The sequence below is a fragment of the Botrytis sinoallii genome (assembly GCF_014898435.1).
Source record: "Botrytis sinoallii strain Bc 23 chromosome Unknown BSIN_009, whole genome shotgun sequence".
In the NCBI taxonomy this organism is placed as follows: Eukaryota; Fungi; Ascomycota; class Leotiomycetes; order Helotiales; family Sclerotiniaceae; genus Botrytis; species Botrytis sinoallii.
Genome location: NW_024066036.1, coordinates 1130623 through 1153535, shown reverse-complemented (window position 1 = coordinate 1153535; position 22913 = coordinate 1130623). Strand labels below are relative to the sequence as shown.

At 44.4% G+C, this 22913-nt stretch overlaps 7 protein-coding genes across 7 annotated transcripts; 3 read left to right on the top strand and 4 right to left on the bottom strand.

The window, feature by feature from the left end:
- Nucleotides 1–185: 185 nt before the first annotated feature.
- EAF02_005930 (uncharacterized protein) lies at nucleotides 186–2172 on the bottom strand (the record flags this gene model as incomplete). The annotated part of the gene is made up of 3 exons (XM_038901978.1): nucleotides 1671–2172; nucleotides 1540–1596; nucleotides 186–1432 (listed from the first exon to the last, which is right to left on the bottom strand). The coding sequence occupies exons 1-3, from the start codon at nucleotides 1810–1812 to the stop codon at nucleotides 186–188; spliced, it is 1446 nt and encodes a 481-aa protein (XP_038758195.1). The 5' UTR covers nucleotides 1813–2172.
- A 2111-nt stretch (nucleotides 2173–4283) lies between these two features.
- On the top strand, nucleotides 4284–10176 carry EAF02_005929 (uncharacterized protein). The gene is made up of 4 exons (XM_038901977.1): nucleotides 4284–4782; nucleotides 4864–7156; nucleotides 7211–8483; nucleotides 8546–10176. The coding sequence occupies exons 2-4, from the start codon at nucleotides 4977–4979 to the stop codon at nucleotides 9167–9169; spliced, it is 4077 nt and encodes a 1358-aa protein (XP_038758194.1). The 5' UTR covers nucleotides 4284–4782; nucleotides 4864–4976; the 3' UTR covers nucleotides 9170–10176.
- A 1570-nt stretch (nucleotides 10177–11746) lies between these two features.
- EAF02_005928 (uncharacterized protein) lies at nucleotides 11747–14452 on the bottom strand (the record flags this gene model as incomplete). The annotated part of the gene is made up of 5 exons (XM_038901976.1): nucleotides 11747–13029; nucleotides 13188–13524; nucleotides 13644–13702; nucleotides 13755–14285; nucleotides 14338–14452. The coding sequence occupies 5 exons, from the start codon at nucleotides 14450–14452 to the stop codon at nucleotides 11747–11749; spliced, it is 2325 nt and encodes a 774-aa protein (XP_038758193.1).
- A 684-nt stretch (nucleotides 14453–15136) lies between these two features.
- EAF02_005927 (uncharacterized protein) lies at nucleotides 15137–16505 on the top strand (the record flags this gene model as incomplete). The annotated part of the gene is made up of 4 exons (XM_038901975.1): nucleotides 15137–15145; nucleotides 15195–15305; nucleotides 15353–16061; nucleotides 16114–16505. The coding sequence occupies 4 exons, from the start codon at nucleotides 15137–15139 to the stop codon at nucleotides 16503–16505; spliced, it is 1221 nt and encodes a 406-aa protein (XP_038758192.1).
- Nucleotides 16506–16842: 337 nt separating this feature from the next.
- Nucleotides 16843–17745, bottom strand: EAF02_005926 (uncharacterized protein; the record flags this gene model as incomplete). Its single annotated transcript, XM_038901974.1, has 3 exons — nucleotides 16843–17184; nucleotides 17233–17611; nucleotides 17663–17745. The coding sequence occupies 3 exons, from the start codon at nucleotides 17743–17745 to the stop codon at nucleotides 16843–16845; spliced, it is 804 nt and encodes a 267-aa protein (XP_038758191.1).
- A 683-nt stretch (nucleotides 17746–18428) lies between these two features.
- Nucleotides 18429–19122, top strand: EAF02_005925 (uncharacterized protein; the record flags this gene model as incomplete). The annotated part of the gene is made up of 3 exons (XM_038901973.1): nucleotides 18429–18664; nucleotides 18719–18805; nucleotides 18855–19122. The coding sequence occupies 3 exons, from the start codon at nucleotides 18429–18431 to the stop codon at nucleotides 19120–19122; spliced, it is 591 nt and encodes a 196-aa protein (XP_038758190.1).
- A 1535-nt stretch (nucleotides 19123–20657) lies between these two features.
- On the bottom strand, nucleotides 20658–21361 carry EAF02_005924 (uncharacterized protein; the record flags this gene model as incomplete). The annotated part of the gene is made up of 3 exons (XM_038901972.1): nucleotides 20658–20778; nucleotides 20859–21268; nucleotides 21338–21361. 3 exons carry the CDS (start codon nucleotides 21359–21361, stop codon nucleotides 20658–20660), a joined length of 555 nt encoding a protein of 184 aa, XP_038758189.1.
- Nucleotides 21362–22913: the final 1552 nt, after the last annotated feature.

Here is a 22913-nt window from a genome sequence, read left to right as displayed (position 1 = left end):
GAAACAAATTGGAACGAGGGACAAAATTTCAAAGTGAAAGGTATTTATCTATGTATGCATGCGTGATATAAAACGAAAAATTCCCAACGCCGGTGACTCCCGGTGACCCCCTCATCATTAGTTCTTTCCATGTCCACTCCCATACCCATCACCCTCTTCTCTAACCCTCTCCTCTATCAATCTAATCATCTCCCCCCTTTCTCCCCTTTCCCCACTAAGTCATCCTCAACCACCCCCTCCCCCCTCTCAACCTGCCACTCACATAAACTCACCTCCAGAACCATCCCCACAAACCCTGCTATACATATCCCCCCACTATCACTCACACTCGTGGCCCCCAAACTAAACTCTCTGTCGGCCTCTCCTACCTTCTCCATAATCTCCGCAAAAGTATTTACATACACCGCTCCGCCGAGAAGTCCCTCCCAGAAAATCACCACAAAGATGAGATACACACTTGGGATCCAAAACCACAACGCCTGCGAAATGAGGAGGAAAAGATTTGCAATCTGGAGGAATGACGGGATATAGAGATTGTGGATTCGGTAAAAAGGTGTAGAGGAGCGTGAAATGAAACCGCCGAGCTGGTAGATAAATCCATACGTGGGATAGAAGGAGCGGTAGTGAGAAAAGGGATTTCCCGAAGAAGGGGTAGGGTAGAGCAGAGTAGGAGAGACGCCTTGGTTAATGGTATATTCGGCTATGTAAACGAGGAGGAGAGGAAGCATGTAGGGAAAGAAAAGAGAGGAGGCGCGGTGGAGATTATAGAGGAAAGTCGATTTCGGTTCATGATGAGATAATCCCGGAGAAGAGGGCCGGGGAGAGTGTGAGGAGTAGGCTTCTGATGCGATGGCCGGACCAGGTGCGAGTAGAGAAGCCGCTGCTGAATCAGGTGGTAGATCATCGATATCTGAACTCGTGAGAGGTTGATTAAGCGAATCTTCTCCAGGGAGTGTGTTGTAATCTTTCCTTAGAGATGCTCTCCTCAATGGTCCTTGAGGTAGTATAACGAAGAAAGAGAGAAGCATTATACAAGGCAAAAAAGCAGAAGCTAGAAGACTGATCTTGACAGATAGTCCAATGATAGTTGTCAAAAGAACATATAATCCAGCTCCTGCTAAGCCTGCCCCTCCTGTTCCACTTCCCCATGCTGCCAGACTGAAATGCCCATAGTAATGCGTGAGACCCAAGAAACTTAATTCTCCACCACCACTACTGAGACTCGCAAGTATTACACCGAATAATTTTGTCGATACAGATTTGTCGTCGGGAGTTAATGCAATGAGGAGCATGCCCCCCGAGGATAAGGAGCAGAAGACGATGATGCGTATCCAGTAAGGAATCTTATGAATGAAGTAAGGAGCGACGAGTTTCGTTACGAAAGAAGGTAGGACATCTGCGAGTAAAACGACAGATTTCGGAATATCAGGACCTGTTATACAAAAGGTTAGCGACTGAAAACACCCTGCAATCCCAAACATCCAGGTATAAAGTTCCGATTGCGCATCGAGTGAAAAAGGGGAAGCAACTCAAACCTACCAACCAAATCCAAGGCCGCCGACAAAATAATCACATACAAAACATTATTGATCAGACCTGTAGACCCATCAGCCCAAGAATCGTTTGTGCGACTCCGTCTGCCGTGCGCAAATGCAAGCATGATTACCTACCAAACAACCAAAACGCGATCAAAACCGACGTATCTGCGCCGTGAAAAATAGCGGCAAATCTAGCTCGATACATGGCCCATGAAGATCCTGGGGAGCCGGGAAGTGGAAGCGATAGACCGGTAGATGAGGAAGATCTGTTCATTGCCGTTGGATGATAGATATCTCATGTCATGTCGAGTATCATTGAGAAATGAAATATGAAATGTTGAAATTGGATATGTACCAGCAAACCAAGATGTGGTTGTGATGCTTGCTGATTAAGGTCTCACATTGAATGTCTTTGAAGTTTGGTGGATAAGGGAGCGATAAGGTATCTATCTACCTGGTAATATCTACGGAGTGTCGTATCTCCCTAGTAATTACCTAAGGAACCTTGGAAAGCTGTGATCATGGTCTCAATTCTTAATAGGAATGGGCGGATGAGTGTGCAAGGGTAAGCGTGGCATGTTCAGGTACCGGTACATGATCGGGAATTCCACATTTTCCGTCCGTATTGTCTTTGGGTGGTGAGAAGTCCAGATTGATGATGATGATGATGATGATAGCTAGTATTTATTCTCATTCCCCATTTTCTTTCCTTTCTTCATGTCCAAATTAAGATGACTGCAAACTCACGGCTTTAACCCTAAACTCCGAAAACCGAGGTCAAACTTCCATCTGGTAAATGATATCATGACATATCATATCATGACATATCATATATATGGATCATATCACCACAATGCAAATTCACTTTCTTCACCCACAAAGAACTTTTGGGATCCATGGATGCAGGTGGCTCTTGCTCATAGAACGTGGCTGGAATCAAGACATTCACTCGACCCTTAGCGAACACATTGAATATCCAGGAACCAAGTTGTCATCTTGGTCTACTGATTAGCTAGTAGTGAATGTGAGATATTCACTGATTCACTGATTCACTGCTCGGGTAAGGAAAGTGGGAAGAAAGGGGGATCATGGATTGTTGAGATGTCTTTTTCCTTTTCCTTCTGGAGGGGAGGGGAAAGGATGAATGAGGGGGAATGGTGTTGTGTGTTTGTATCGCAGGTATGAGTATGTATCGTATGTATTGTATGTATTATGTATGTAGGTATATATATATGTAGTAGGTATATATGTATGCAGTGTTGTTTGCTGATATGTGTTTCAGAGTTTCATGTACATAATGGTGAGGGGACGATTGATGACGCGCTTTATTGGAAGGGAATAGTGAGCGGGTACTTGGCTTGCATGCTGGAGTAGATTTAGGTTTTGGTTGGCACGATCGGTGGGAGATTGATTTGATAATCATTAGGTGATTCTTGATTACCGAGGAGGTGATTGGTAGAGATGGGAATTTGAATGACTGGAAGACATTTGGTATACGTACCTAGTAGTATCTTGGATGGTTGTTTTCACGTATCTACCTAGGTAGTCATTTACTATTGAGTACATTTGACAGATTGACAAGGAGAAGTAGTCGTCACATCGTCGTCGCATAGCAGTTAAATGGCTCGTAGTGTTTCATGTTGGAATTCAGAGAGTTCCTTATATTACCTTTGTCAAGTGATGTCCTTTTCAAGTGATGTCCTTTTCAAGTGATGTCCTTTTCAAGTGATGTCCTTTTCAAGTGATGTCCTTTTCAAGTGATGTCCTTTTCAAGTGATGTCCTTTTCAAGTGATGTCCTTTTCAAGTGATGTCCTTTTCAAGCGATGTCCTTTCCAAGTGAGGTTACATACACATCAAGCTATTCTTCCTGCCGAGTAGGTATATCCAACTTCTTCTATGGTCAAGTGAAGAAAGGATGTAAGCTGCAACTCCAAAGTACCGGGGGAGATAAGCTGTAAGGGGGTGAGCGCAGGTGCAGTGTAGATAATATACAGAGCAGTGTGTGTGTCAACATCACGGGTATGTGCGGTCAAGAAACATATGGGAAGGGATACCTGCCTGTCTGGGGGACCTGGGTAGGAAATGCCAAGGTGGTAAATGCAATATCCTTCACAAGCTACCCAAGTAGGTTACCTTGATTGAGAGATGAGAGACAGATACTAGGCTAGTACTCTAATGGATAGTAAATCTCTATTAAATCTCTAATCTCCATTAAATCTCTACTCGTAATCAATCCTTAATCATCTCTATCGTATCGTACATACTTAATAATTCTCTCCTCCATAGAAACCTTCCAAACAACAACCACCCCAAAAAACAAATCAATTTATTTAATCCTAGTGCCTTCTTTTCTTACCCCATTTTGAGGATTTAAGCTCAAGTCTAATCCCATCACAGTCTAGCGTCCCCTCTTAGCTTCCCTTTTGCTTACAGGTGTCAGGAGCTCAGCAGGCATCATATTCTGGACAAAAAGTCAAAAGGTGGAAATCCCCGTCGACTGATTCATAGAAATACATGCAAACGCTCCTCCGGGGTTTCCCGCTTGTCCCATTTCGGAATGGTCAATGCTTACCTAGTCCCTAGCTCCAAGTGATCATTAGTGAGTTCATCCTGGTATCTGCAGACTTGCTTTTCTCCATTATTCACTAATTGAGTAAGACCACCAGTCGACGCTAATTGCTCAGAAAAAGGAAACTAAAAGCTAAAACTCAAACTAAAATCGATTAAACTAGTTTGGACTTTCATCATCAAAGCTTCATGGAAAAGAAAGATTCTTGTACACCGAGATCTTGGGTTTCTAAATCGAACTTCACTTCACCAACTCCAAATCAACAAGCATCCTTCATCATCATCACTGGAGAGGAAGATCACCCTTCGCTTTTTCACATCTCGACTATAATTCACTCAAATATTAACATGCTTTATCTTACGCTGGATGAATACTCTACTACTGACTTTTAATAAACGCGATCGATATCGGATTGTTTGGTATTTGGCTTCATTTCATTTTATTTTGGATACCCTCAAAAGTCTTCCTCCTCTTGAACACCCTCCACCACGAAAAGTCCCTGCGCCATAATTCCCCTTTTACCGTTATCTGTAGCACAATATTCATCCGTTTAACTCGCAGATCTCAACAAATACGTCTTTGCGAATTCACCACGAGTACTTGATTGGCGGGGTTCATTGTTTGTTAGTCAATCCAGGTTCGATACCCTCGTCAGTCCTCCTGGATTCAAGATCGTAAGTGGCATATTCACTAGCTTCGCCCCTTGAGAGGAGATGACAATTACCGGCACTAACCCTGTGGGTTTCCTTATTTAGTTCGGACCTAGAACTCTCTCGATCCCTTCCACCTTTTCCACCTTTGAACCAGAACTCGAATAGCCAACAGCTCCCAGCCTCCACAACACATAGATAAAGACAACCCTCTCGTCATGGAAGGTCGACCACCACAGTTACCGTTCTCGCGGAATACGAACACGGCCTCTCCATACGCCCGTTCTACGTTTCCACCTGCGCCAAACGGACAACCTTCACAATATCCCCCGTCGTCGCATCCACCGAGTGGCCAGCCTTCATACCCGGATCATCAACGAAGAACTTCTGATGGTCAATACTTTCAACCGCGTTATCAAGAAGGACCACCGTTGCATGGGGGAGGTCATTCAAGGCACCCGAGCTCTTCCTCGATTGGGCATTCGACTCCGGTAGGACGCGGTATGCCTCCACCATCTTCGCCGCAACAACAACAACACCAAGGACCCATCCAACACGGGTATGGACCACCGCATCCTCGAGGACCTTCAGTGTCGGTTGGGCCTCCGGTCGGATTTCCAAGTGGCCGAGAGTTGCCACCGCCTTTGAATAGACCACCTAGCACTGCTGGAAGTAACATGTCCATTTCATCATTACTGGGAGGCCCAGCGCCGACTACTCGTGAACAGATGCCAAACCAGTACACGTCCCCAATCACTACATCGGCACCACCTCCGATGTATGGTAGTGCGACGCATGCGTCACCGCGCGTCAGCTCAGCGGCAAATGACTATACATCTTTTGGACGTCCTCGGACCCCCGATTCACGGTATGAACATCGAGATCACCGGGCGAATTCTGCAGGATCACCACCAGGTGCTGGACAATATGGAACGCCTGATCACCGACACGCTACTCCTCAACATTACGGTCACAGACCCTCTCAGAATCCAATCGCCCAGCATCCAGACGATCGGCGCGACTCGCAAGGCATGAGAGGTAGCAACATGAACATGCCTCCGCGACCAAACAGCCAGCCAATGACATATCACTCTTCGACGTCTCGCCCTGGAGATCGTTCTACGTTTCATGGTGAACCACAACTTGGTGGTAGGAGAGTAGAGCAAGACCCTCGAGGGATGGAGACTTTAACTAGAGGAGAGCCAATCCATCAAAGACCCAGTGGTTTCAGTAGTAGACATGACCCGGTCTTCGAGCACATCGACAGAGAACGAGAGAGGGAGCGAGAGCGAGAGAGAGATAGGGCGGAGAGGGAATCAGCAGCAGCAGCAGCCATGATGTTAAATCACAGGGAGAGGGAGAGGGAGAGGGAGAGGGAAAGGTCTGCTTCGGAGCGGGAGCAAGCTATGGCCATGCAGGAACAGGCACGACCTGGTATACACGGAGAGTACCCACACCAGATGTCTCAACGAAATCATCCCCAAATCTATGGTCGTCAACCAGATGCCCGCGAACAAGCAGCTTGGGCACGTCCTGGACATGAACAACAAAGAATTGGGTTTGAACCACCGACATATGAGCGACCACCACCATCTTATGCATCACATGGTAATGTCTACGACCAGCCAAGGAGCGCAGCCCCTCAGTACGGTATTCACCCTGCGTATCAACCTGTCCCTAATAATGATCAACGTGATCCTCGTTACGCCCATGTCTCTCATTATCCGCCACACTCTCAGCAGCAACAAGCATCGGGTCCAAGCCCTCATTTTGAGCAAACGTTTGAGGACAGAATGTTGCAGCAGCAGCAGCAGCAGCAGCAGGAACAGCAAGCTGCAGCAAGACAGCGAGCGGAAGTCAAAGCTCAACAATCCGCCTTTGCTGGATCAATGCCACCTAATCCCCAATACCCGCAGCATGACTCCCCGCAGAGAAGATTAGTCGAAGAAGCACCTCCTCAAATGATGCAGCAACATCAAAACCAAAGAGGACTTCTAAGTGTTCAAGACAACCGTAGAGGAGGTCGAGTCTCACCTATCCCTCAAGCTGTACAAGGTGCACAATCACAGCAACCTGGTCCCGCTGGTGAACCTAGTATCAAGAGTGAGTTTGGTAAAATATTTCCTGGCATTGGAAGTGGGGTGGCTTTGAGTTTATCTAGTCCTGTTGCGGGATCTACTACTGCTGGTTTGCCTTTCTCTGGCTCACGCCGTGAAGACCTTGATTCCCCTTCTGCTCACAATTCGCCTATTGAAAATGGTAGCTCTACAATGCCTCGTCCATTTGGTAGACGCCGTAAGCTCAAGGAGGAAGATAGAAATGACGACGACAGTAGTACTGGACGACAAACTCCCAATGGCAGAGAAAAGCGTACAAAACATGCTGCACATCGACATACGTATGTTCACATTCCCGCATTCCACTTTTTTAATGATCCATCTAATCTGTTTAGTCACCAACACCGAGTCGCCGGTGCCTTGGATCAAATCCCGCCACCTTCATCTCAATCGGTGACGCCCTTTAAAAGCATCAAAAGAACCAATGGTGATGTGTCCCCACCTCACGGAGAAACTTCCGTTGTTCCGCATCATCATCTCTCCAATCCACATTCTCACCATCACCATCACCATCATCACCATTCTGCAGGACCGAATCACAATTCTGTAGGACCAAAAGTCCCTCCTCCTATGAACAACCACCTCCATATGCCCAAATACCGAGTTCATTCACAAGAGATCATTGATGATGCTTCACAGCACCCTCGTTGCCATCTTGGTGGCGAGTATTACCAAGCAAATCTCTCATTGTACCGATCAAACTCTACTGGCGAAGTGCCATACAATCGCGCATTTGCTGGTACTAATAGGAGCAGCGCGAATTTCGAAAACCTGATCAATTGTACATTTACAGTTAAGATTTCCCGGGTTCATCTTCAGCCGCCAAGCAGAGCACAAATCACAGCTCGGAAAAACCTATGGGGTACTGATGTCTATTCGGATGACTCGGACATCATTGCGGCATTAATTCATCAAGGTTGGATTTGCGGAAAATGGAGCGACGATATCGATGTCAAACTTTTGGATCTTTATCAAGCAGATGAAGGAATATCTGTTGAGCCAGAACTGGATACGATGGCTGATGGACCGGATGAATTTTTTGACCGTCCTCCTGCTAGAGGTCCTATGCCAGTTCGTAACAATCGCGATCTTCATGTCACAGTACTTGTTCTGGGTTGTCTTGATAAGTACTTTAGCACGATCCGATATGGTATCAAGAGTCGTGAATGGGGAGGCAAGAACACCCGTGCTCACGACGGTCTGAGTTACTTGATCATGAACATCAGGTGGGTTGAAGGGGTTAATGGGATGGAGCGGGGAAATGTTGCGATGAAACATCACATGGATCGAGAATACCAGGAAGTTGATCGAGACCGCGAGTTGTGGCTGGAAACACACATGAACGGAAATGGAAAGCGAACTATGGACCATGGAAATGGAGAGGACATACAAATGGAAGAGAGCAATGTAAGAGGTGATGGAGATGCACAACATGTTTTAAGTGATGGGGAGATTAGAGGTGTCGGCATGGGAAGTTGGTGGAAGGGAAATTCTCGAGGTTCTTCAAAGCGCATCAACATCGGAGAAGATTCAGTTCCCGAACCATCGGCAGGTACGATAGGAGTTGAAATTTCACCAGGCGCGGCATGTTCTTCACCAGCCCGCGGAGTAAGTAGTGCTCTTTCAATCATTGGAATTCAGATACGAATTCATGACTAACTTGATGATAGCAGGACTTTACTAAAGCAAACGCCTCAGGAAACGGAGACAATGCGCAAAATTCTTCGAATTCCGCACCTGTCTCCGACAATAGATACAATGCCAATCCAACTTTGGAATGGGGCCGTATTCAGGCCCCAGCTGTGAATCCCGGTACTGCTCCACTAAATAGAGAAAATAATTTGCCCGTTACAGCCTCATTACCAGAACCGATGGTAGTCGAAGAAACAGCTTCCGCTCCTCAACCCTCAATGCCAAAGGAAACACTCGAAACAGGAAATCTCGCCCTAAAGCCCACGGAAAATTCAAGTCGTGAAGAAGAAGTTGTCAAGGATACCGAATCGACTCAACCCTCAAATAAAGCTACCTCTCAGCCAGAAAGTCAATCAAGTGAACCCAGTCAAACACCAGTGACAGAAAGCAAAAAGCAGAATGAAAGTATTCCGACTGCAGCCGAATCAAAGGGACAGGAAACAACCGCACAAGTCATTCCGGTCGTAGAAGTCCCCACGGCTGCAATTGAAACACAAGCCCAAGCGCAGACTATCCACACTGGTGGAGATTCTTCTCCAGATGTTAGCGCAGCTGGAGTTGTGGACGCAGATTCGTCTACATCTGCTCCTGTAAACAACTAATGCGATCTTGGAAGGGCATTGACGTACCTGAATGTGCTTTATCTAATGTATGAATATTCTCCAAATCCGCAGGAAAAGCTTCGGCAGGATAGCCAGTCTCATCCAGAATGACAATTCTCTCCAAAAGGTTCACAAGATAGGAACAGTTCTGGGAGCACTACAGGACTCACATCTCGACTTCGTTTTAGATTGATGAATACTCAATCCTCCAGATACAAAATGATAATACCGAGCATTTATTCCTCGCGATTCGATCCAGTGTCAAAATCCCTAGAAATATTATCAATGACCATCTCCACTTTACGCATACGAAACACGACACATGGGATAGCATCTCCACAGATATGCCGCACGTCGAGGGGCAAAGCAACGATCAAACCACCATTGGGAGATTTTTCTCCAAAATCCCTCGGAGATGCTCGAGAGAACAGTCTACAAGCATCTCAAATCAAGGATGGATCCTTCTTGCCAGTCTGGCGTGGCGGAACACAAGAAGAATCCGAGAAATCTCTCTGCATATACCTGTCTGCGAGGAGGATGCCTCTCCCTATTTTTCTTCTTTTTTAACGTCATTTTTTCCTCTTTCTTTCAAGAAATACCACCCATCGTTGTTTTTCCACGTGAGCAAGGTGTTTGGCGTTTAACATTCGATCATCACATTTGCCAAGGCAACTTGATGATCAAGCAATGTTTACTGGCTTGCTAAGCACTTTGTATGCCGGGATTGGGAATGGAGAGGTCGATAGTGCCGCTTGCTGCAAAATACGCAGACATGGTACGTTGGTAGAGCAGTCCGATGGAGAAGTGGAGGAGTGAACATAGTGGAATCTGGTACAGCAAGCAAGCCCAGGGGGCACAAGTCGATCTGGCGGGTATTTACTGATTGACTGATAGAAGCGTTGAGATACATACCTCCGTAGACAAATAAATACAAAACTAAAAATACATAAAAAAATCATGGTGTATGGTGTGTGGTGTATGAGTACAAACGGGTGGACATATGAAAGCGAGTGGAAAATGGGCCTGCTGTAGAATGTAAGAAACACGATTACGAGTAAACTATTATGCGCTGCAACCCCACCAAGACACTAGCGCAAATGCTTGTACTTATTATGTGTAAAAATCCACGTGACAATTTCTCTCTCTCCTGTCCACAGCTCCCGGGGAATCCCGATTCTGTTTTCATACTTTGCTTTTCATTTCTTCTATTCATTTACTCTCTCACTCTCTCACTCTCTCACTCTCTTCACTCTCTTTACTCTCTTCACTCTTTTCACTCTCTTCACTCTCTTCACTCTTGCACTTGATTATTCTTATTTCTTTCTTCTTCTAACTCTACCAAGGTTCCTCCCAATGAGTTCTTATCTCGTAGATTTATAGATTTATAGATCCTACTTTTATATATCTAGATAAGAGTAAAGAACTCGGGAGGTAGATATCTAGTATCTAGTATTTAATATCTAGTATCTAGTATCTAATATCTAATATTCAGTAGTTGATATATATATCATTCTTTTCTGTAATAATATAGATAAATAAATAAGTAAATAAGTAAATAATTAAACAGAGTAATACTATTATAGTGCTTTCTTTTCATCTTCGTCTTCATCTTCATCTTCATTTTCTCTTCCAAGTACTTACCTACCTACCCAGAATCTCTCATCTCATCCCCACCAATCAAGATCTAAACAATTCCAGCATTCCAGAATTCCAAATTAGTATTACGTACCTCCTGCATTTCCCATCCCATCCCATCCCATCCTATCTTTAGCATATTGGTCCCATCTCGCCATGTAAAATTACATTATTCCCCATCCTATTACAGTATCATAATGCCTTGCTCAGAAGATATCTAGCATCCAGTATCTAGTATCCAGTATTTAGCATCCAGTATCTAGCATCTAGTATCTAGCATCCAGTATCCAGTATCCAGTATCTAGCATCTAAACCATCCATCTCCAGTACCTCTCCTATAAATCCCACCTATCTATCTATCTTTCCAAATAAGCAAGCAGGTCGGACCCTTTGAAAATTCAAAATGTTTCTTCTCTTCATTACCAACTAATATCTCATTACCATTTATCTCTGTAGCTTTTCGGCGAGCTTGGCCTTTCGTTACATCAGGTTGTAATGTATGTATACGCTCAATCTACTCCCCCGGTGACCTGTCTCATTTATCTTTCTTGCATTTTCTCAACATTTTCTCAACATTTTCTCAGCATACTTCTCGGAACTTGCTCGGAGCCCCCTTATCCAAGTATCAAAAATCGAAGATGTAGACAGACATGTGAAGTCAAAAGTATAGTTTCAGGTAAGGAATATTTGTTTGTTTTGATTCAGAAGAATAAGCAAATTTGTATGTACTCGTGTCTGCAACTTGCAAAAGAAAAGCAGGTGTAGTACATCTCTTCATCTCTCCGATTTCGCGTTCATTTCATTTAGTGACTCTCCCCCCCCCCCCCTTCATTTCTCTCCTTATCTTATTTCAATTTGTTTCGCACAGATGATGTACAGACTGTTATGTACGTCATCTCCTTATACGTTCTTTAAACACTCATCTTCACCCCGTCAACAAGTTTATCTGATAACAGCGCCCTCCTTGTCAATCCCCTCCAAGCCCTCCAAAATATCACTTCCACCTAGTAAGCCCTCACCTCCACTAGTAGCCTTCATACTACTTGTCCACACCTCATGAAACTTAACACTCTCATCACTACTAGCCACGACCAAGCAACCCTCTTGGGCCGTTCTTGTCAAGGCCCTTCCCCCTTCCCTACTACTATGGCTTTCATTTGGACCACCTGGATATGGAATCGCAAATAGTGCTCGATGCTCGCCTTCCCATGGAATAGCAGCTACTTGCTTACAGTCTGGCCAACTAAAAACGGCGATTCGGTATGGATGTTCAGGTTGCGCGTACCCGAATGTGGCTGCGATTTCACGACGAGTAGTGGACCAAATAAGAGAAGTAACTTGAGCTGCTACACTAATGGTAGCTAGGCAGGCTCCGGAAGATGTGTGAAAGAAATGGATGCATTTATCGTTACTTCCACCGCCGGTTGCGATTAGGCCATCTCTCCAAGGGCAAAATGCAATTGCCTTGACAGCCGCTCCATGAACCCAACGATGTTTCTCGGCCCCGGAGATGATTTCCTTAACGCGACTTTGACCCGCTACGCTATGTATGCGACGCATACCTGCTGTAGCAAGGAACACTTCTTCTGCGGTGCCTAGTTGACCACGAGAAGGCCGGGTGACTTCATTTGTACGGAAAAGACAACAAAGATTATCATTACCTCCAGTTGCGAATGATGAGCCATCTGTGGAAAATGAGAGACCACATATTTGTTGGGTGTGAATAGAGATCTTGGCAATGAGTGTCATAGAGCCAGACCAGCCATCGCGAGTTATTTCCCATGCATCAGGCCATTCAACGACATAATAATATATATTTCCTTGTTCATCTCCGACAATCAGATCTTCTGTCTTCACCATAATGTCCGGGGCAAGTGGATTTCGCGAAGGTCGCATTGTTATCGAAGGTCTCCAAGTGACGCAAGCTATAGGACAGGGCTGTTGGACTTCGAATCTAGGCAATAGACTGTCATAAAGTGACAACAAACTCAGAGATCCATCAGACCTGCCAAAGGCAAGTATTGATTTGGCTCCTTGTGTAGATGAAAATGCTAGCGATGTCAACCAAGAAGCATTTGAAGTTCCGCCATGAAGTAAATGAACTCCTGCCATTTCGGACCATGCATAAAGCAATGAGCCCAGACCGACAGCCAGTGTATGACTCGTTCCAGAGTATGCGAGAACCGAGCAATAAAAGTCATCTCGCAAATTTGGTGCATCTAAAACTGTGCTGAAGATTAGTAAATGCTATATGCCAGCGAATGACAAACTTATTTGAAAGGAGCAACAGGAAGCGTGCGAGGTTCTTGTGGCAATTGTTGCTCTATATGATCATCAGAATCCCAATCTGTACATATGAAAAGCATGAAACAGAATTACGGACTTTGTTCCGGTCCACCAAGCACCCACTCTGTTCCATTCCATGTAGTCTTGGTGTCAAAGATATACCTCTTAGATTTAGAATCAAGTGGAGTGGTGGGTGGTGTGGCTAATGGGTCTCGAAATTCAAAAACGCGTTGTGTACGGTCAATGTCTAATGCTTGCGCCAGCCTGTCTTCATGCTTTTCAAAGTCTTCTTGTGCTTTCGGACGTGAAGCGGAGAAGGATGTTGTATATAATGGTGCATTAGTCCCACTGCCAAGCATACCGCCACGCCCGTCTGAGATGCCAGCGCTCATAGGAGCCACTCCTCCGACGGCCCATACGGTTCCTACACTGACCTGTGGTAATCAGTACGGCAGGGAAAAGATCAACGCTGCTTAAATTTTCGTCTTGCGTAGCCATTTGCTGAATAGACGGAGATATATCCTTGAAAATATGACATGAAGCTTGCACTCACCTGCCTCTCCCCAAAGGGTGTTGTTGGAGCACTTCTCTGAAAAATAAGGGCAGTAGCACCTATAAATTAATCAGAATGGAAATCAATTAATACCCCTGATCTATTCCATACCTCTGCCGCGATTTGCAGAAACAATTCTTCTGGAATCAGGTCGAGAAGCTAGGGGAATTGGCGATGTAGCACGTCGACGGGGGTTGAAAGCATCAAGGCTTGCACTGCTATGTCTCATTAATCTTTCATAAGGCGAGAGACTTCCAGGATCTTTATTAGCACGAAAGCTTTGTGTCGCGGAATCAGATCTTTTCAGAACAGGAAGAAATCGATCTGGAGAATGCAAGGAGCTAGCAGACTTTCTAGTTGGGGTCGAGTCAACTGACGTTCGAGCCCGGAGCGTGTTCGAAAGAGCTGGTCTAGACTTGGTATTGGGTCGAGGTACTGTCGAAGAGGATGAAGTAGTTGGAATTTTGGGGCTATCTGATGATCCATCAAACCGAAGACTATTTGGAGCAATGTTTGACAGATTTTGGTCAATAGGAACTCCATTGATCACATTTTTGATCCGCATGGAAAGACTCGTTTTCCATTCTTTCCCATTTTCATCTCGGAACCGTGGCAGGGGAGGGTCATGAGTCGAATGAGTGTCTGCAAATATATAAGACAATGGCATGCATCAAAAGGTAGACACGACGCTCACCACTTAATATACTTAGCCTTCGTCTGGGAGATGAACTGTCATAACCTGAGTCGTCCGGAGAATAGAGGATCTTTGGAGAGCTATTGATCCATCCATCATTATAAAAAGAAGACATAGCAAGGCTATGAAGAGTGACAATCGAGGAGGACAACGATAAGATGCAAAGGAACAGCGGCTTATCGGCGCTCTCTCGTGAAAGGAACAATGGAAAGTAAATAGAAATATTGAACCTCACGCTGATTTCCTTAACGAAGAGGGAGAGATGGGTAGGTCCGTAAGTGTCCAGCGGGGAATTCCCTTGAAGCTATCCTATGCTTTCTTCCTGAAGATGGCTAAAGAATGTCGACCGGATAAGGGCACCGGCGAAGCCTATGGTGAGACAATAGCACAAATAAAATGACCTTAAGAAACATTCAAATCAGGCATTACCGATAATGTACTGCTGTACTGCTGAAGTTAGTAATACTGTAAGAATGTTGATAATCCTTCTGGTCCGTTGTTGGACTTATGAAGAGAGGAGAATTAGGAGAAAATAAAAGGAGAGATGAGACGAGAGACATTGATTGATGTTATCGGAAGCAAGTACTAACAACGTGAACCGATCTCGAGCCGATGTTGTGCCGACCCATAGTCCATCGGAGCTTACATGACAGAGCTCCGGCCCCACTTTCCAAATTCATGAGTCGCATTTTCCAAGAGCTACTAGGTATCTATCTCACAAGGCTGAACTGCCAGCCACCCCGCCAACTCTCATTCAGCCAGTCTGTCGCCTCCAATAATAGAAGGAGAGGTTCTCAAGATGGCAAGCGTACGTCTCTTCAGACTTCGTGGTGACTTGAGACTGATTCAATCTATAGCATGGGATGCCACGAATTGCGACGACTGAACAAAAATCAATAACGGCGCAGCTGAAGGAACAAAAGGATATTGAAGAATACAAAGCTTTGGTAGAACTGATTCAGCTCAAAGTATGTCAATATTCAGTCGATTGATGGTCTTTCTAATGTTTAGACAGGTCGCAGAGCGCCAATATACCCGTGAGGTACTCGACCTAACTTCCAAACTACTATCAAAGAATCCCGAATACTATACGATATGGAACATCCGCAGGCGTTTGCTAATTCATGGATTATTCTCGAAATCATCGGAGTCATCATTGGAATCGGATACCCAATTGCCTTCTTCTGGGCTGTCCGAGAACTCGACGTCTGGCGTAACCTCATCCTCCTCTACCTCTGCGTCTTCCGAGGACTTGACCAAGATCCGGGCAGACCCGCACCCCCTGAATCCTGGGAAGAATTCTACGATTCTTGATTTGATACAGGCAGACTTAGATTTTATATTTCCGTTGATGTTGGGCTGGCCAAAATGCTATTGGATATGGAACTATCGATTGTGGTTATTAAAAGAAGCAAATGACAGATTGGCTGCCGATATTGCGAGAGGATTGTGGCAGCGCGAACTTGTTTTAGTGGGGAAGATGTTGACAAGAGATAGTCGAAACTTCCATGGTTGGGGATACCGACGGACCGTTGTTTCACAGCTGGAAGATCCCAAATTGAATGGCTCAAGCATGGTCGAATCGGAATTTGCATATACTACAAGAATGATTAATGCGGAGTTGAAAAACTTCTCGGCTTGGCACAACCGAAGTAAACTAATACCAAGACTGCTCGACGAGCGGCAAGCGACTGCAACTCAGAGGCGGCAGTTTCTAGATGAGGGTACACTTTAGTCCAACATATTGCGTTACAAGTTATGCTAACATTTCTTCAGAGTTTGATCTTATTACTAAAGCTATGTGGAATGATGCGTATCCGTATGATCAGTCTGTATGGTTCTATCATCAATTTCTCATGTCAACTCTCACTGAGTCTGTCGGTCATGCAACCATAACTCCAAACTTTTCTCGAGAAGATCGTATAGAATATATCAAGCAGCAACTTATCAATCTGAGGGACTTTCTTGATGGAGGTGAGGACTGTAAGTGGGTTTTTGATGCTTTGTTTGAGTATACACTTGCTGTATGTGAAATGGAAATGCGCCTGCCTGAACATGATGAAGTACAAGATTGTAAAGCTTGGCTTTCGGAATTGAGAAAGCTTGATCCTATGAGAGCTGGTAGGTGGGATGAACTTGAGGTCATTTTACGAAAGTCGGCCGAGTAAATTATATTGGTCACTTTTTGGAAGAAGATTTTTTGTTTAGCAATCATGAAGACTTCTCGGGTTCAAATCATGTTCGGGGACCCAACTACTGATTTTCATTCACACGTTCAAACTTTCGGTGTCGGGGAAACGGATCAGGGAAATCAGAAGGATACATCCAAGCAAAATTCCATACTTAAAGCTCAAAAGGCATACCTTTCCGAAACAGTTTCTTAAGTTGCATTTCTACATAACATATATTCATGAAGACTTGCCAACCACGGCGTTTGGTCCCGCGAGCGTTCCCATACTTCACGAGCATAACCTCTCCCGGAGACTTGCCCTTGTTCCCAAAAAATCAAACCAAATACACCGCATTATCGTTACACTCTACCTGTTGAAGATATTGTACGTCTCTTCGGTTCTGGAGAAGGTCCACTGCCCAATTGAGCATCATCCAAACGCTAACACTCAAGGGGAAGATACATAGCACCAACTCCACCGGATTAAAACCTATCCAATATCCATAGGCTTGAACTATCAAAAGCCACGAGGGACATGAAGAGTCGGGCCCATGTGACATCCATAAAAATATTGTTAGAGTGAAGACACCTGTTGCGAGAATGAAGCTGCAGAATGTGATGACGTCATGTGATGACTTGAATTGAAGGTCTAAGGAGTTCAGAATGGGAGCGATGATCTGCAATTGTTAGAGTCACGCTTTGGTGAGGGTTTGGGAAAGACTTACTGTGGACATAGTGGAGCTGGGTGTCTCTAGACTTCTGCTATAATTCAGGCAGATGAAGGTTGCGCCCATGAGAAGTGAAGAGCTGATGTTTAGGAGTGCGAGAGTTAAGAGGAAGAGACAATGGCATGATGGCCGGCGGGGAACAATGGTCAAAATTGAGGAATGGGATTCTTGAATCCGGGGTTCCATTTTACGACTGATTGAATTAATGTCGGTTGATAGAGTCTTGGATCTCAAAGCCCATTTTCCGGTGAAGATGGATGCATTTAGGGGTAAAGATTGACACAAATGGAAGCCACCGCATTGGTGCATGGGCTTCTCATTCTCCATCTTCAGCATATATTCTGATTTTGCCATGAGTGAGGTTCTTGATCTGCCACTACCACAAAGTTAACATCATTACTCAGCATCAATGATCATCGGACCTTACGGAATACTACTCGTTTCAGTTGCGATGATATCGCTTGTAAATCGAAGTTGGTTTCTGCGTTCCCACTGATTGCTTGAGTACATGCTTTCTCATGGGGTGTCGTGCTGATATATGAATGAACCGAGAAGGCTGCACAATCTGCGGGATCAATACTTTTTGTGTAAGTGTTGAATCAGTGCCCCGTACGAAGGCGCTGTGCTCGAACAAAAATGAACTTACACAGCATGGATTATGTAGTGAGACCCGACAGAAGCCTTACGGACCACTAAGCCTCGAAACTAGGAATCTTTCAAGGGAAGATGCTTCACGACTTAAGATCTGGCGCCTCTTAGTATCCGAGAAAGCCTTGTGTTTAATCTTTCACACTACTGCAGTGGGACGAGGAGCGGTTATGACACATTGATTTAAGCCCCGGTCATTCAGCATATTGCGTGGACGATTTTAGCAATAAGGCATTCTTTTGCCCAATAGATGCGATGAGTGGCTCCCCATGAACGAAATCGCCATCTGAAATTATGCACTGAAGATATCAGATTTCACTCAAATATTGGACGCTTTGAACTACATACACTCACATCTATATATATTACTAGGTAGTTGACCTTTCATATACCTTGAACTTCCCACCTTCCTATTCATATAGTTGCTGTTTACGAAACATAAATTATCAACCCCCGTATCATACATCATTTAGACGAATATTCTGCGATTATTGGCATTCTTTCTCACCTATGCAATTTCGCTCCTGTCAGGCTAAGCTTCAAAGATGGCTACAATATCCGAATTATCTCTGCCTCAACTTGAGAACATACTCGAAGGCCATTCAGTAGGTATCAATATCGAGTGCTTTCACGATAGTTCGAATTCAACTCATTCTCTTTCTCCAGGAAGAAGAAGGGTTCTAGTTGCTATTATCGTTTTCGAATGCTTCCTCGCCCCAGTCAATATTTTAACAGGGATGATGGCATCAGAAGGCGAAGGATGGAGCCTTGCATTTGTCTGGTCAGTCCCGACTTATGGAGTGCAGAACGTATCAGGGGATTAATATGAGTATAGCGTCTTCCTCCTCTGGCTCCTCTTACTTCCTATCGGTCTTATTTTGAACACTGGAATGAATCCCCTGGGGATTTTGGACATCACCAAGTAAGTCTAGCTTCTTCATTGACTAGTTTTTTTACTAATAGTCCCTCAGGAGCACGCTCTGGCATCTGGGATGCTGTATACTCATGTTTTACTTCTTCTCGTCGGTTCTTCAGATATCTTCAACTCTTCTTCTTCAATGGATTCCGACAATCCTGGACTCTGGACTTGGTCTTAGTTTTGGCATACAGAACTTACCAACAGATTACATGTATGGCGCGAGGGACTGGGCAATGAACCTGGTTGGCAGCCTGTGCGGTGGTGACCAGCCAACTTTCCGGCATGAAACACATATACTACCAGTTCGATCTCAGTCATAGCGAGAGCTCTGAAATCACAAGAGAGTCTTTACAAGAGATCTAGTTCAAGTCATTTCGAGCTGCGGATTTCGCGATATCCATGGATATGGAAAGGACTGGAGGGGAATGGAGGCCCCAGCTTTGAGAGGTGGAAGATATCAATCTCAGGCAAAATGCCAACAGATTTTTCTCTTCGTGTATTCATTGGGCATATTTTCATAATCAAGAGGTATTCAAATCTCCAGGGATACCAGACATCGATTCGAACTACATGCATATACTTCTAACGATCACGAAAATTTATTACTATAAGCTGCCCAACTTGCTCAGCGAGAAGGATTTTGAAGATCCACGATTTTGTACGCAGTTTGTTCTCTCAGGCTCGATATTCATTTAGCAAATTTTAACACATGCCATCTAATCATGCCTGCTTAAAATTACCTCATTGAGAAGCCCAAACATAGTCTTATGCATTTTTACATGTGCATATTTGGTGCAACATATGCCATGTCAGCACCCGTATGCTTCGCCCCAGAACACACCGAAGGCAGCTCCCAGCCTGATCTTTAGACTTTTCATACACATACTTCATCATGCAGCCGACCATGAAAAGTTGACTTTGTGGCATCAATCAGAGGGTTATTATTCGACATAAGAGTCTTGATAGGGTGCAGGCTTTTATGCGTTGAGTTCTCACGTTACACTGCAAAATCAATGGTAGCTGCCACGCTTTTAACGTTGCCCAATTGGAAGCATGTGATATTTTATCTTACTTGAGACCTATGAAGTACACACAAATAATAGAGAGAGACGCTAAAGGCTTATTGATTCAGAACCGCTGTGCCTTGTCATGTGTAATTTGAAAGTTACAGGATGATTTGACTGACGTCCTTTAGCACCACAAACCGCACAACAAAGGGGAAGTCTGAACAAAAATGTCCAGAATTGATAAAAGAAGCAAGGAAAAGGAAACATCTGGTACCTGTCGTCGAAGAGACTATGATGTTATGTCTTAGAAAGCTGAATCCATAAAAGAAAAGTAAATGACTAAGCTAGTGGTGTTGAGAGTCACACCAGCTTGCTTTCCTCCAAATAACCCTTTTTGGAAATACTGTCTGAATATCTTCCGCTGCTTGCAATGTTGTTTCGAAATTGCGAAATCGTTATGCCAGCACTCAACTTGCAAAGCGAGTGCCCGCTGCTTCCGAAAATCCAAGTGGCCATAGACTGAAAAACTTTTGGAAGTTGATAAAAGGAGGAGAGCTTTGCCATGATTGATGGAGACGAAACATATTCCCCAGCTTGAGACGAAATTAACGAGGTAGTAGCACTTGGTTCGGAGAGTTGAAAGTACTGTGGCGATGAGATCGAAAACCGAATCGTGGACCGTTGAACAAAGGTCTCTAAGAGTGTGCCAGTGAGACCCTCGCATATGATTCAAGCTTTCCCAACTATTCCATTCAGCAAGAGAGAGCCCAAGAAAGAGCTGGGTTTTTCCGTATTCAGAGCTCCAGAATGTAATCAGAGCTATCCATAACATCTGTCCGAAAACGGGGTTAATATCCTGACCTGATTACAAACGATTTAATTCCCATGGAAGCCATCCATTGCGAGACGTCAGGTGTGTTACTAGGGTTAACGATATGCAAAAAGGAAAGTCTATCCAGGGCAGGCGCTCTTAATGAAATGGATACATTGCAGGTAGTGGTAATGCAATTAGCGTCGATTCAGGTGCTGGCAATACGATTAGTGTTAACGCAGCTGGTGCTAATGCAATTGACGTTAGAACAGGTGGTGCTATTCGAGAAATCGTTGACAGCGTTAGTGCAATATTCAATATGAGGGTATCGTTGTCTGGGTTGAACCAGATACGCTGTAGAGATCTTGGTCGCAAGGCAATGTAAACTTTCAAAGCCTCTTCGCGGGCCATATGACTGACTCCAAGTAGCGCAGGTGCGTATCCTCGATGGTTTCCTTGTGGTGTCATCTCGATGGTACGAGGAACCTCTCGGGCAGCGATGTTCAATATCTTTAATTTTAATTCGGGCGGCAAATTTCCGAAAAGCTGGAAAGAGCCTGGCTGTGTTGTAATTGCAGCGCCTGTTTGGGTTCCTCGACTGGTTTGTTGGGTAGTGGGCGCACCAGTAACACTGCCGGCATTTGATCCCTACATTGAATAGTTAGTAATATCCTCACAAACAAAGAATCTTCGTTTAAAAACGAGATAGAAACCTACGGAGTCTTCATGGGTGTTATCCATGATGGCTTATTCTTCTTAGCTAGTGGTTTCTAAAGAATATATCTGGACTGAGCACAGTTGATCTGATACAGTAAGACAGAAGAGACGTTGCGAAGATGGAAGGCAGAGAATGACTCGGGTGGTATGTATTTGAATTTTGTTGAAATCGATGGCTTGTTCCCTATCATAAAAAGCGGGCGGCGTGGAAGATTTTTTTGCTGGACTAAAGAATTGACAGTGTGCGAGGCTGAGCGAAATCGACTCAGATTGCGCTAGTACCCATTTGTCTATCAATGGAAATTTTTGATTTATGATTGAATATCTAGCAATGTATCTTATTTGGATTTAAAATTTAATAGTGTTTGGAGTAGTTCAGTTTGGATATGTTTCCTGCCCCTTTTTCGAAGCGAGAAATTAATTAAAAGATCAATCAACATGTCCAACTTAAAGAGTCAAGAGTTGTTACATAATAAAACAACTGGAATTTACACTTAATACCTAATTGAAGTTACACATTGTCAGAAATCCCTCTTTGTAAGATATTATTGACTTGACTAATAAGGTTGGCTAAGAGAAAAAAGACGCTCGGTGTTCTTTCGGCTGTAAACGTATATACGCAAGTGTATGTTCTTTAAGCTTCAATCAACCTTTGGTCTTTTTAACCTGACTTGGAGATGCCACCGTGATTAGCTTTGTGGTTGGCATCTTTTGTCAACGGAACTTACCAGAGGAGTCTTTAAATGTCCTCGAATCTTACACGGGGGGTTATACTGTCACAAAATGACTTGACAAATGGCTCTCCGGGCCTCTAAAAGCGCTCTCGCAAGCTATGGGCCTGAATGTTGAAAGGAATGATAAGCGCTTCCGTAAAACATTCACAGAAACTCACTAACAATTCGATTTACAGAATCTCCACAGACTCCACGATATATTCACGAGAATAAGAGCGAAAATAAGGCTGCAACTACACAAGTATTCATGAACAGAAGTAGCAGAGGGTTATCATATCATTCCTTGTGTGCCAAATAATATCGGCTCACATGGCTACAACACAAAAGAGGATATAGAGGCCTCATCACATCGAAGTTATGGGACTATTGACATTTGTATATAGATACTACAGCTTCGCAGAAACCTCAGATCTAGATGCGGGAAACCTTCGAAGATGTACACATGATCGCCTAGATACTTGTTTGAGATAGCAAGAAGAATCGTGGATACATTAAATGGGAGCCTACAGTCGCGAGCTGGTGGTATCGCGTGCTATATCAAATTATAACACCCAATATACTCGAAAATTTTGCTGGGCGCTCGATTGCTACGCTTGATGCTAAAGGACACAACGAGGACATCCTCTAAAGCCGTGGGTACACATATCAAGCTTGAGTGCTACCCAGACATCCAAGGGAGGAAATCAACGAGTAACGGCCTATAAATTCAAAATAAAGACACTGTGCCAAGATTGCCATTTCTACAAAAGAAGCAGTTAATCTCAAGGGGCCCAGCGAATGCAGACGAGAGGAAATTTCGGGAGAACTCACCGTCGATTATGATCAGAGATCTGGAAAGAAGG

Excerpts from the sequence above, each read along its gene's own strand:
- EAF02_005929 (XM_038901977.1), top strand. The coding sequence starts at position 4,977 with ATGGAAGGTCGACCACCACAGTTACCGTTCTCGCGGAATACGAACACG. Across the intron at positions 7,157-7,210 it reads CATGCTGCACATCGACATAC|TCACCAACACCGAGTCGCCG; the intron begins GTATGTTCACAT and ends TAATCTGTTTAG. Across the intron at positions 8,484-8,545 it reads GTTCTTCACCAGCCCGCGGA|CAGGACTTTACTAAAGCAAA; the intron begins GTAAGTAGTGCT and ends ACTTGATGATAG.